The sequence below is a fragment of the Cervus canadensis genome, chromosome 23 (genome assembly GCF_019320065.1).
Source record: "Cervus canadensis isolate Bull #8, Minnesota chromosome 23, ASM1932006v1, whole genome shotgun sequence".
Taxonomy (NCBI): domain Eukaryota; kingdom Metazoa; phylum Chordata; class Mammalia; order Artiodactyla; family Cervidae; genus Cervus; species Cervus canadensis.
Genome location: NC_057408.1, coordinates 57,710,353 through 57,722,931, shown reverse-complemented (window position 1 = coordinate 57,722,931; position 12,579 = coordinate 57,710,353). Strand labels below are relative to the sequence as shown.

Sequence of the window (12,579 nt, the reverse complement as noted above, 5' to 3'; positions counted from 1 at the left end):
CTGAAGTGAGTTAGCACATAGCACATTCTCTTTTTGCGTAAGAATGAAGGTAAAGGGGGAAAAATCAGTATTTCTATTTGTCTCTTATTTTAAGTGGGATCTTAAGAAGTATAGCCTGAATAATGACAAAACTAAGACTCAACGGTTGGTGCCATAGGTCACTTACAGGCTTATTCATTTAGTTTCTTTTATTCCTGAAACTGTTTTATCCTGTAGGCAAGAAAAGGGGCCTGTTGCGTACAACTTGTGGCATGAAATAACTGACAACTAGAAATAGCAAAGATTTGTTTTTTGTTTTTTTTTTTTATACTCAGCTTCTTCCCAAGGGCCTCAACTGGGCAGACTTGTTTTTGGTATTTTGTGATAAGAAATAGTAAAATGCTTAAGAGCATGTACTTGGAGTCAGACGTCTGGGTCAGAATCAAGACTCTGAAATGTTCCTAAGTGATGTGACTTAGGCAGGTTACATAACCGCTTGTGCCTCAGTCTCCTCACCTGGACCGTGAAATGATCATACTACCTACCTCACTACATTCTATGAGGACTAAACGAATTACTGTGTGAAAAGTGTTTAGAATGGAGCCTGGCACTTATTAATTACTATGTAGTTTTAGCTAGCATGATTAAAATAGCATTTTTTTTTCCCTTTTTTTTTTAGTTCTACCACTTTATTGCTACCAACCCATCTCCCTCCACCCTTGTGTACACATGCTCAGTCATGTAACCCCATGGACTGCAGCCCGCCAGGCTCCTCTGTCCATCGACTTTTCCAGGCAAGAATACTGGAGTGGGTTGCCATTTCCTTCTCCACAAAGATTTGTTTTTAAGTAACTACTGGTACTTGGGTAACTGAAATTAGTCGTCTCAAAGTAGGGATCCCCCTTTTGACACGAATAGGTATATTAAAAGTTGTTTTATATTTCACTATAGCTTATGAAACTATGACTCATAGCAGTGGTGATAGTAAAATCCTGATTCAGGAATGTATTCATGAACCTGAATTCCTGGGAGTCCTGGCAAACCATAGGCCCAGGGAAAGCTGAGGTTTCAGGCTATACAGGTAGGGCACCAAGGCATAATGAGACACCTTGGTCTTGGGGGTTTCCCGGAGAGGAGGTATGGATGAGTCAAGTTATATGTGGGCCATGTCACAGCTGACCAAAGTGTATTTCCTTCTTTTTATTTTTTCTTCTTTTTAAAACAAAGCCTTCATTAACTGAGGAAAAGGATGAGCTTTATTCTTTTGCTTATTTTTAGATGGTGATTATTTATTTGAATTGTGTCTCAGTCAGCTTGTAAAATTATGGGTGTAGGAGTTTCAGGAGTTCTACAGTGTATAAAACTTTTAAAGAAAATGAAAATGAAGAAAATGAAAGAAAATAAGAAAATGAAGTAGCATGTGATTAAACATGGAAAATAGTATGCACAATTTATAAAATGAAAGTTAAAAAATTTGTATCACATTTTCCTTATAATTAGCAAACTTTGGGGAAATTAAAACGTTTTTAGTATGTTATTTTATATGTTTGGTATGTTAGCTTGGTGCTTTTGGTTGAGAGTTGGTGATTTGAGTATACCCCAAAAGATAAAGAATGAAACAAAAGTGTTTGTTTTTTTTTTAAATGGCTAAGCAAACATTAGCAATCTTTTCTGTTTGTATTGTTAATGATGATAAACATATCAAGTAGTAAATTGTCACTTTAATTTTCAAATTTTTATAAATTATTTATTGAGATAGGTATTCGTTCAGAGAGATGATCTGAAAATGCATAGGGATCCAAGCTGCCTTTGCTGTCTTGTTAGCTTTCATATGCAGACCTATTCAAATCGGTCAGATTGAGTCTCTGTTCTTTGTAATTATATTTGTAGATGTAAAGCTCGGTTTCCCTTGTAAAGGTTTATTTTGGATATTTTTTGATAGAAAATGAATGCCTGGAATAGAAGAGGCTTTATATTGACTTGTGTTGTCTTCTCAAGGGGTCTGATGCAAGTGGCAGGGACTCCTGCTGTACACGCGGCCCTTGCGTGCAAAGCTGAACAGCCCTCTGATGTTCCCTTCACTCTGTCCCCTCATCCGTCACCTCAGGGGTCCCCTTTCAGGGTTTTTCCTCTTCCTCCTGTCCTCTTTTATCTGCTGCTTGAAACCATCCTCAGGTTCCCTTTTGTTGTCTACAGATGTGTAGTAATCTGCTTTGGCAATTGAGTTGGGAAAGATAGACCTAATTAGACTTGAGGAAGCCACTGGGAGAAAGTGACATCTAAGGGAGAAAGTGATATCTAACTCAACATCTAAAGGGTGTCTAGTTGGCCAGTTTTGCCCTAAGTGTGCTGGGGAGCCATCGAGGGTTTTAAAAGGACATGACCTGTGTGCTTATGAAGCATCATCTGACTGCAGTTGGAAAATTGGTTGAGGGAGAGTAAGAATAAAAGCAGGGAAACAAGCAAACGAAGTGGTACCACATTGAATGGTGGTGGTGAAAGAGCAGGCTGGTGGCCAGTGTCGGGACTGGAAGTGGGCCTGTTCCAAGTACGTTTTGCAGGTTAATGGAGAGGATGCAGTGGCGTGCTGAACGCTGGGCACAGGGTGGGCTGGCAAGGAGCATTAGATGGTTTACTGAAATGGCAAAGACTGGCAGGAGAACAGGCTGGTGGGATTCAGCCCTGCACGCCTGGGATCATCCTGGTGGAGATTTCTAGAGAACATGGAGTGAATGTGACAAAAGCCAGGACTGAGCTGCCACCGCTGCTGGCAAGCTGTGTACATCAGGGAGTGACATTGAGCAAGGATCTGGGCCACTGTCTTCAGAACCGTGACATCCAGAATTTGGGAAGAGACCTGTAGAAAACATACTGTGGAGACGCAGTTCAAGATGTAGGATAAAAATTAATAGTTTGTCTTGCCAGGGAATCCAGTAGATGAAAGGGAATATTTTCATTTCACTTCCTGGCCTGTTTGTTAGGTTACTGGAGTTCCCTGTGACCCAGGGAGATCTAACTGCATGTTTCCTTCAGGTCACTAGGGTGTTGCCCTTCACTTATTTTGCATGGTCCTCTTGTGAATTTGTAAGGTTTTTAGTTAAGCCCAGAAGATGTTACTGTTGCGTAAAGAATTACAAATATTTTGGAAGCCTTTTCATGAAAGAATCTTTTTTGGACAGAATGGCAAAGAAGTACAATATGAAATTAGTCTACAAAAAAACATTTCTGGAGTTCTATGAGGAAAAGATTAAGAACAATGAAAATAAAATGCTGTTAAAACGAATGCAGGCCCTGGAGGTGAGTATTTAGAAATTGTATAAAAATCCCAGGTTATCACAGACTTGTTTGGTTGTTTCTGAGATTCCTTTCAAGGCCATGGACACACTCAGTATTTATATAAATTGCACAGATAACTGGTGCCAGTGCTAGACTGTTCAGCACCTAGGACAGAGCTTTAACACTGGCTGTCAGGACTGTCGGCATTTGGGGCTGCTCTGTATCTGAAGCATGAATTTTTTTTTTTATTTTTTATTTTTTTTTTATTAGTTGGAGGCTAATTACTTCACAACATTTCAGTGGGTTTTGTCATACATTGATATGAATCAGCCATAGATTTACACGTATTCCCCATCCCGATCCCCCCTCCCACCTCCCTCTCCACCCGATTCCTCTGGGTCTTCCCAGTGCACCAGGCCCGAGCACTTGTCTCATGAAGCATGAATTTTTACACTACAGGAATAAGCAAATTTATTTTTCATTGGCAAAAATGTGTTGATTGTAATGGTTCCAAAATGGTTTTTTGATTAATAAAGATGTGTTTGAGCCTAGTTATAATGATTTAAAATTCACGGTCTGAAACTGCAATTACGTTTGCACCAACCTAATACTTAAAATGGATTAAAAATAATGCTTGAAGTAATTTGAATATCAGAAATTTGGTCACCATATCTTTAAAAACACAGCATTTTTTTGAGACCCTTCTTCATATTCTTTGTAATTGTGGAGACGATCTATATTGGAGGCTGGATGTTTTCCTTCTCTTCTGAAACTCCCAAGGTTCTGTTGACTGAACATTTTATTTGTATTATTTCCAGTTGCCGTTCGTACTTCCGTGGCAGTTAAGTCACTGTAACATTCAGATGAATGTTTAACTCTTCTGTTGATAACTTCCTTCAGAGTTGAGTTGTGGCAGGAAAAACCTTTGCCCGGGAGTCACGGAGATACAGGTGTTTGCTGCCAAGTGGTCTTGGTGGCAGTTCAGGACACATTCAGTCCCTCTGTGACACTCTGTAATTGTAGGTGCTCCGGCCGTGCTCGTTGTTGACCACAGCAGCTGCTTTGTTCAGAGAGGATTCCCTCCATTCCTTTTTTTTATATTTCAAAAGTATGTGTAGTTTTTATTTCTGAAGTAATACTTAAAGATTATTATCTCATTTCAGTGATTTAGGGTGTATCATTCTGAATTGTAAATTTCAATGTAACGACTCAACTAGGAATTTCCCTTGATTCCTTAGCCATATCCTGCAAACGAGAATTCCAGACTTGCCTCTGAGAAGGTGGGTGACTATGAACATGCCGTGAAGTACATGAAGAACGGTCAAGTGAAGCTACCTTTGGTAAGGTTTCATTCTTTAACAAGTCTTATAGAAAAATGGAAACTTAAATTATTTCACTGGTTTACAATACTTGGGTTCACTGACTTATAAATCAGATATACTTTAGCCTGTTTCTCCTAAGTTATGACTTTATAATTGTAGAATACTGAATAAAATGTACTTTAATGCTGAGAAATGTGGTGCAGTATTTGAGAGAGTAAGGATGGGAGGAATGTTCTTGGCTTGGCTTGAGAGTTCTCTTGCTGTATCATTGTATCTTAGCCTGGACACTTCTGACTAGCAGTGTTCCATAGATATAATTCAGGGGCTTGAACTTAGATGGGGAAAAATTACATCTTCACAGACTTCTATGTGGAAGTTCACATTTTCCTTAATTATGAATGCTCCACAACCATAGTGGTATTACTAGTTGTAGCTGTGACTTTGTTATCAATAGAAATTATAGATATTTGTGTAACACATTTTTGCTGACATCTTATAGTATTGATGTTTATTTATCACTTCTTCAATATTTATCACTTCTTCATTTCCTTAGTTATTAGACTTGTCACTGTATCTTGTTACTCAGTGTCTTTGCAAAATAGCAAGTATGTTACTAAATGCAGTTTATTTCCTTTGTATGGTAGATACTTTGTGATTTCCTTTGTAAAAACACAAAAGTCCTATTCCCTCCTGCAGTATTATTTGATGTTTCAAGATAGGCCTTTTATCTCCCAAGTTAAAAATGTAAGCTCAGTACTTTTTCCAGTTACAAATGAATACCCTGTTTATGCAGATTCACCCTTTGATTGAGAATCAGTGGTTTAGAGAATTGGCAGGAGCACAAAAGTGATAAGAAGATGGCATTAAGAGTTAATCTCATTGATTTATTTTATATTCAGATCACAGAAATATTAACAGTAAATTGTATGTATATTTACAATGAAGTTAGGGTTTTGGGGCACCTCTGACCATTATTGAAAAATAAGTAGACGTGTACTTCTATATTCAATCTGAAATTTTCTTCCTTATTTTTTTAAATTTTAGGGGACCTTAAGTAAATCAGAATGGGAAGCTACAAGTGAGTATATCGTCAGTGTAGATTTACTGACATTTGCAAAGATTGCTTCAAAGTGATTGTTAAAATTGGAAGACTTTAGAAATTTTTCTGACACAGATTGTGAGGGGATGATTGTGTTCACACAAAATTCCTATAAATGTTTAGTTCCCCTTGTCTTGCAAGGCTGTTCAGTGCCAAAAGAAAGCATATGCAGGGTGTTCCTTAACGTAAACTTTGAGCGTTCTTAAATATTTCCATTGTCTGCTCGTTACTGCAAAGCCATCTGTATTTTACATCTTTACCTCACATTTCTGTTGGGAATTTTGGCTTATGGACCACTTCCTTGTGTTTCACTTTTTTGTGGCCTCTCTGATGTTGACAGTGAAGGCTTAGTAAATGCTAAGATGTTCAGTTAAGCAGCACTGAGCAGGATGTCTCGGAGGATGTGCGGTTGGGAACAACCATGATGTGGAGGCATTCTGGAGTGAGGCACTCGTCTCTGGATGAGCAGTTAGAGCCCAGCCAGTTCTCAAGGTCCCAGAGCCTCCCTGCCGGAGTGATGGTGGTGCTGCATATGGTCACCCTGAGGACTTAGAAGGTAGTTCCCATTCTTCGCTTATGTATTTGTTGATTATATTGAAGAGAAAATCAGAGGTAATCAGAGATGAATACTTTGAATATTGAGTTACATAAAGATCTATGAAAGGGCTTTGGGGGATACAAAAAAAATTACTACCTCTCTGCTGCACAGTGGAAGAAACATAAATAAGTGACTTCTAGGCAAATTGTTCCACACACTGAAGTTCCTATAATGAGGAAAACAGATGAAGGAGTGCTCAGTGAAAACTATAGAAATTGGAAAATAATAACAGATGGTGTTATGGAATGTTTAGCCTGGGCCTGGTCGCTGTTGGAAGCTTTCATGTGTTATGCCTCATTCCATCCTCACAGCTTCATGAGTAGACTACTGTTAATCATGTCTTCTTTTCACAGATAATCAGGCAGATAGCTTGGCTAAGGTCAGAGAGCTAATCCAGGTGCTTCACACTCGCAGCCTTCGCCTCACAGAAGCCCACGTGAAAGGAAGAGTGTTGAGACTTGCTGAATGGAAAGAAAGGAAAAGGGAAGACAAGGGCTAACACTTTGAGCTTGTTTGTCTCAGAATATTGTTTCCTGTAGTAGAAATGGGATTGGAAGACATTAGAGACATCATCTCTGTTGAATGTGGGAATGTGTGCAGAAACGGACACATTTCTTTGGCTTCCCTGGAGTGCAGATTCGCAGCTGCCTTAGCTGGCCTGTCACTGCCAAAGGGCGGTACAGCAGGATAACCTTGGGCAAAGGTCGTGGTGGTGGTGCTGGCTGCAGATCAGGACTGTTTTTTTATACTAAATGTGGACTTTAGTGATACTATGCAGATGAATTAGATGCCTCCAGACAGTTGAAGAAGATGGGGGTTAGAGATGAGAAGAGCAATAAGAAAGGAGCAGTGGCCACAGGGCAGCCAGGATCAGCGTGTCAGGGCCGTCCTGTCTGTAACGAGTTACACTCTTACAACCTAGAGGGCTTTGGGTTGTGCCACAGTCTGAGAAGCTGTGTTTTAAACTCCTACTGATCTAATCATTGAGCTCGTATTTCCAGAGCTTGCTATTCCTCTAGAAGATGCTTTAAATGTGTTGCTGACAAATCAGAAGTGGTTCAGGTTTTGTTTGTTTAAATCCCAATTGAAATGCTGGCACAGAAGGCATTTTATATATAATTAGTGAGACTTCCAGAATTTTTGAGTTAGAAAAGAGAGAAAGTTACTCATTGCTGATCTGAAATCGGGCATTAGTTTTCAGTGACCCTACGTCAGAGCAGCTCAGGACTGCCAGATTACCTGCAGTAGGTGCAGAAGTGTTTGGGGTGGGTTTGGCAGGGTTGGTTGTAGAGAGAACACTTGGAGTGCAGGGCAGGCTCAGATGCTGAACTGTCCTGAGCCTCAGGACTTGCTCGTGAGAGCTTTAGGTTGCTCCGCTATCTGACCCTCTAGAGGAATTTACAGTGTTGATGATCACTCTGCCTTTTTTCTGCCAGTCTGTCTGCTTTGCTGCCAGCCATCTTTCATTTCTCCTAAAAGGCTCGGGAGGTAGTAGATGAGGAGTAAAGAGCAGCATGGGTCAGAGAGACTGTTATGGGAGACTGCATTGGTGCTTCTGTGCAGACTGGATTGGGGGGCAGAGAGCTTGAGGATTGGGAGGCCCTTACTTGGTCTGCCATCCTTCATCTGTCACCTGTTCCACAGTTGACCCAAGGGGCAAGGCTTCCTTGTCACATGGCTTCTTATCTTGACTTGCTGGTTGAATGTCCTAGTGAACATCCTGAACATTCTTGTGATATCGAGACTTTGTCATCTCTGTTGTTTTCATAACTGTAACGTCTGTCAGTCTCTTAGAAGAAGATATGTTTGAACCTCAGTGATTCAGGATGAGGAGCTACAGGTGCATTTGGATGTCTGAGTGAACGCATGTGGAGCAGGAGGCCTGGTTTCAGGGAGCATGCTCTTGAGGCTGGGTGTGTCTCTTCACGGGTCGCGAGTCATCAGGTAGCCTTGGCCCACTTTTTTTTACCATGCCCTTAGCACTGCAGCTGAGTAATTGGATGAACTTCAACGTACACGTTATATTCCTTTACAGTTTTTTTTAGGGTTCACCTACCCCCAAGTAGCAAACTTAAGAGTACCCCTGCACTCACAGTAGTGTAGTTATTCCAGGTAAAAATAATTAAATCATAAAGTTTCCAGTTTTCATTTTATACTTTTTTCTCCTCAAACTGTCAGTAGGGATTTTAGAGCTGTTAAGTTGGATTGCTCCATGGCTTTGATGTCAGAGTATTACAGTAGGTGGATATTTGTTTTCACATAAATATGATCTTGTATCTACCTAACTATGACTCACAATTATTGAAGAACTCTTAGAAATAAATAATGGAACTTTCTTTCAAAAGCTGCTTGAGAATTTTCACCAAATTATGAATGAGACCAAGACTGTTGCCCTGAGGATATGAGAAACCAACCTCTAATTTTATTTGTTTTCTTTTTAGGTATTTACTTGGTTTTTGCATTTGAGAAGCAGCAATGAGCACATCACACGTGCAGTGGCACCAAAACAACTGTGTTCTGTCTTATACAGATTTGAACGGTCTACCTTCCATAGATCTGACACCCTTATTAAATGTAACTATTCTCAGTGGGCAGGATGCTGCTGGAAACGTCAGTGTATAAATGGAACTTTTGCTGTCTGTGACAGATGAACTTTGTGTGTGTATATAAGAATGAGATGGGACCTTTGTCTTTAAAAATCTATTTTTAACGTTCTAAGAATTCCATTTGCTTCCACTCCCGTAGCTCATAAAAATTATAAAATGACGTGTTAAAGCCTGAGTTCTTTCACCAGTGCTCTGCTTCGTCCAGTGTTTATTTACAGTATTAAACTTTTGCAGTTGTAGAATTGGTGGGAGTGTACTAATTCACAGGGATGTGTGCTCATTTCCAAAGTTTTGTTAGTGTTTTTCAGGATTAAAATAATTGCTGTCTGTACAGCTGAATGTCAGTGTTCAGTATAAGTTTAAAACTAAAATTTACATGGTGATAAAAGTTAATTAACTTTAACTTAGGATTATAGCCAGTTATTAAATTTCATTTTAAATAGCAACTAGTTCATTTGCTAACATGACTGAGTTCTAGAACTGGACAGAACATTTCAGATTCCAGCATAAAATTGTTTTGCATTTGGGGGGGCTTTCTCATAGGAGTTCCCGTTGATAGCAGTTAATGTTTCTAGTTATCAAGGATGTAATTAATTTCTCTACTGAACCAAAATGCCGTGGGTATTTTTCTCAAGATTTAGTGGATGTCTCCCATGTGAACCTGTTTGCACATTTTCCTCAGATTTATATAAGGAACCGGGTTGGGGGGGAGTGGATGGCGGGGCAGGGGCAAGGATCCGCAGGGGTGGAGGTATGGGGGTGGGCCAGTGGGCAGTGTGTGGCTGTGAAGGGAGCTGACAGAGAGGCTTGAGGGATCCACCTGATGGAGGTCTGGGCTGCGGTGCTCCATTCTGTCGATCTGTTCCCCTCTTTGGCCCAGAAAGAACCAGTACATGTTCCTTCATCACAGCGTTGTGCTTGACGCAGTAGGATCTGGTGTCTCATCCCCACTTGGAGTTTTCATTTGCCATTTCAGAACCCTTAAGAGTTGTCGGCCCTGGCTTCTTGCATGACTCTTCTGAAACTGACACCAAAGTGAACTGTTGTCCTTGATTTATCACCATTTACAAAACTAACCAGTTTTGATATATAGAAAAAAATTTAAAGAGCAAAGCAGAGAATTTATACATACTCTTAAAAATCATTTCTTTCATGCATGGTTTTAAAAGACATTTCTTTCTGTAATTATCCAGAGTACTTGTTAAGAAACTGTTGTCTCTTAGTTTGTTTACATGTGTTGATTGTTCATTGTGTTAGAATAGCAGACATTTCAGCTATTAGGTAACACAGATTACCTAATTTCTGTTCCTTCCACAATCTGTGCATCTCCAGCTGTTACCAGTTTATAAAAATGTGGTGATCCACCATAAGTTGTTAGAGGAAATAAATAATAGCACTTCTGACTGGTGGCTGCCATTCACCAGCTGAGGTTTGGTGACGGTGCTGGGAGGTGGGCTTGTGAGCTCTTAGTATTACATCAGTTCTGGGGGAAAGTGCTAGGAAGTACTGTGATAGTTTGGTATAGAATGCAAAGCTTCTATGTTATCACTGTTCTCATGTAGTGATCTTAGTGTATATATTCCAAGCAAGTAATAAGACATATTGTTAGCCTCCTCCTGCTCTTTCCACTCCATGGAAAATTTGGGTGGAATAATTTGTGGTGGCAAAGCCAAGTGGAAAAGGAGGATAAAAAGGAGCAGAGAGAGCTGGGTGGGCTCTAGGATCTGAGTGAGCTGATGTGTGCTCGGAGGTGCTCAGAGCCTCCCCGGAAGGTGTGGCGTCCTGTACGTTGCACTTTGCACATTTATGACGTTGTTGCCTTCCCTGCTCTTCCTCCCTGACGTCTCCTGCTGCAGCTAGTGGTGGGCAGTGACTCAAGAACTCCCATCACCAGGGTAAAAGCTGATGGGACCTCCCACACACATCTGCAGTCTAAATATTTGATGATTTTCCATCCAAGACCTGGGGAGACTTAAGGAGAGTGGGCTTTTCATTATCAGGCCAGTGATGTCAGGCGCTCATGGGAGTGACTGAAGGGCACTTTCAGACCTGCCATTAAGTTTGTCCCCTGAGAATGGAAGTAGAAATGAGGATCAGATACAGCCTCTGTGGGAAAAAGTTGGGAGGAGTGGGCTGGGAACCTGGCTGTTTGTGTGTAACTAAGAGCAATCAAATGGAATTCTTTGGGCCTGGAATCTTAGTAAAGCAAGGGCACTGCATGGCTGGTGTTTAGGGGGAGAAACTGGCCATTTCCCACTGCACCGAAAGGAAAGTGTCCTGACCTGCCGGCCGCAGCAGCCTACAGGTGGCAACTATGCCCTGAGGCCACCAGGCCTCCACTCCAGTGTGACTCCCCAGAGAAATCTGCATCCAGGGAGAGAAGAATTGATTAGAGGCTATGATGACTCTTGAGAGGTAGATTGTCAGTGCAGGGTTTCCTACTCACCCCTCACCAAACTTGGAATTCTGAGAAGTACGATTGCCATCTACGTTCATGTTAATGGTGTTTTTAGAGCATCCGAACAAAGAGATACAAGTGAGAAGGGCCTGGAGGCAGGGGTGTGATAACGGGTCAGCACAGGAGAGATCACAGGAGCATTGTTGGCTGACCAGCTCTGCAGTCCCTTTAGCTCTTCTGGGAACTGATTCGGCCTGTCTTAGCTCATTGTCATTGTGTTGTTTGGTAAGTCTTCCAAGTATCCTTCTAATGAGTATTTGGCTTCCTGTGCAAATCTTTGCATGGGGAAGAACTGCCAGTGTAAATATTCAAGCTACTGAACATGACTTTTATGAACTGACTTTCTGTTGTCTACCTCCACCTGAGGCCAGACCCAGGGACCATGGCCCTGTAATCACAGTACCATAATGCTTGTGACACCTATTGGCCCTTTGATCAAACAGGAAGCATGGGTGTATAATATCACTACCTCCCTGGTCAACATCAAATGCTGCACATCTGATAGGAAGCTTCTTCGTTTCCCGCCCTCTGACAACATTATTCCTGATTCTTTGAAGGTAGCTGATACAGTGGCTGCTGCACTCATTTATTTAGTGATAGACTTATTTCAGCAGATATACACGGGACTGGAGCTGGGTAACAGCCAGCTCTTCACCTCACATCCATCTCTGTTCCCGTTTAGCCTGGGGCATGTGTGCCTGCTTCTCACTGCACTACTGAACAAGTATGGGGCACCCAGCAGTACTCTCCCAAGCTGGCCTGGCAAGCCCCAGATTGAAAACATGCATACAGTCAGGACCCATATCAAACAATGTTCCCAGCACCCCAGAAGTCCCTCTTTCTCCCTTTTAGTTGCTGCCTCCCATGGGTAACCACTGTCTGGACTTCCAAGAGCATGGGATAGTTTTGTCTGTTTTGGGACATTTTATGAATAGAATCAAACAATATGTTTTCCTTTGTATTGGCTTACTTGCTCAACAGTATGTGAGATTTCTCACATGTATTTGTTGCATGTATTTGTACATGGTTGGTTTTCATGACTGCGTAGTATTCCGTCATGTGAATAAACCACATGTTATTTATCTAATGGATGTTTGGTTCATTTGGTTCATTCCCAGTTTGGAAATACTATTAACTCATTATTGACTGGGGGATTTTTGCAGAAGCTAATGCCTGTGGCTGGCCAAAAATTAATTCTGTTATTTGACTAACACTTTATGGGTTATCACATTCAATAGTTA

The 12,579-nt window shown here is 41.0% G+C and overlaps 1 protein-coding gene across 3 annotated transcripts in view; it reads left to right on the top strand.

The window, feature by feature from the left end:
- The window catches only part of RNMT (RNA guanine-7 methyltransferase), a 30,191-nt gene extending 21,151 nt beyond the window's left edge, over window positions 1-9,040 (top strand). For all 3 annotated transcript variants that reach the window (XM_043443875.1, XM_043443874.1, XM_043443876.1), the window contains exons 8-11: window positions 3,159-3,276; window positions 4,494-4,595; window positions 5,622-5,655; window positions 8,716-9,040. In XM_043443875.1, the coding sequence (XP_043299810.1) occupies window positions 3,159-3,276; window positions 4,494-4,595; window positions 5,622-5,655; window positions 8,716-8,753 (292 nt within the window). In that variant the 3' untranslated portion in view covers window positions 8,754-9,040. The remainder of the gene's footprint in view (window positions 1-3,158; window positions 3,277-4,493; window positions 4,596-5,621; window positions 5,656-8,715) is intronic.
- Window positions 9,041-12,579: the final 3,539 nt, after the last annotated feature.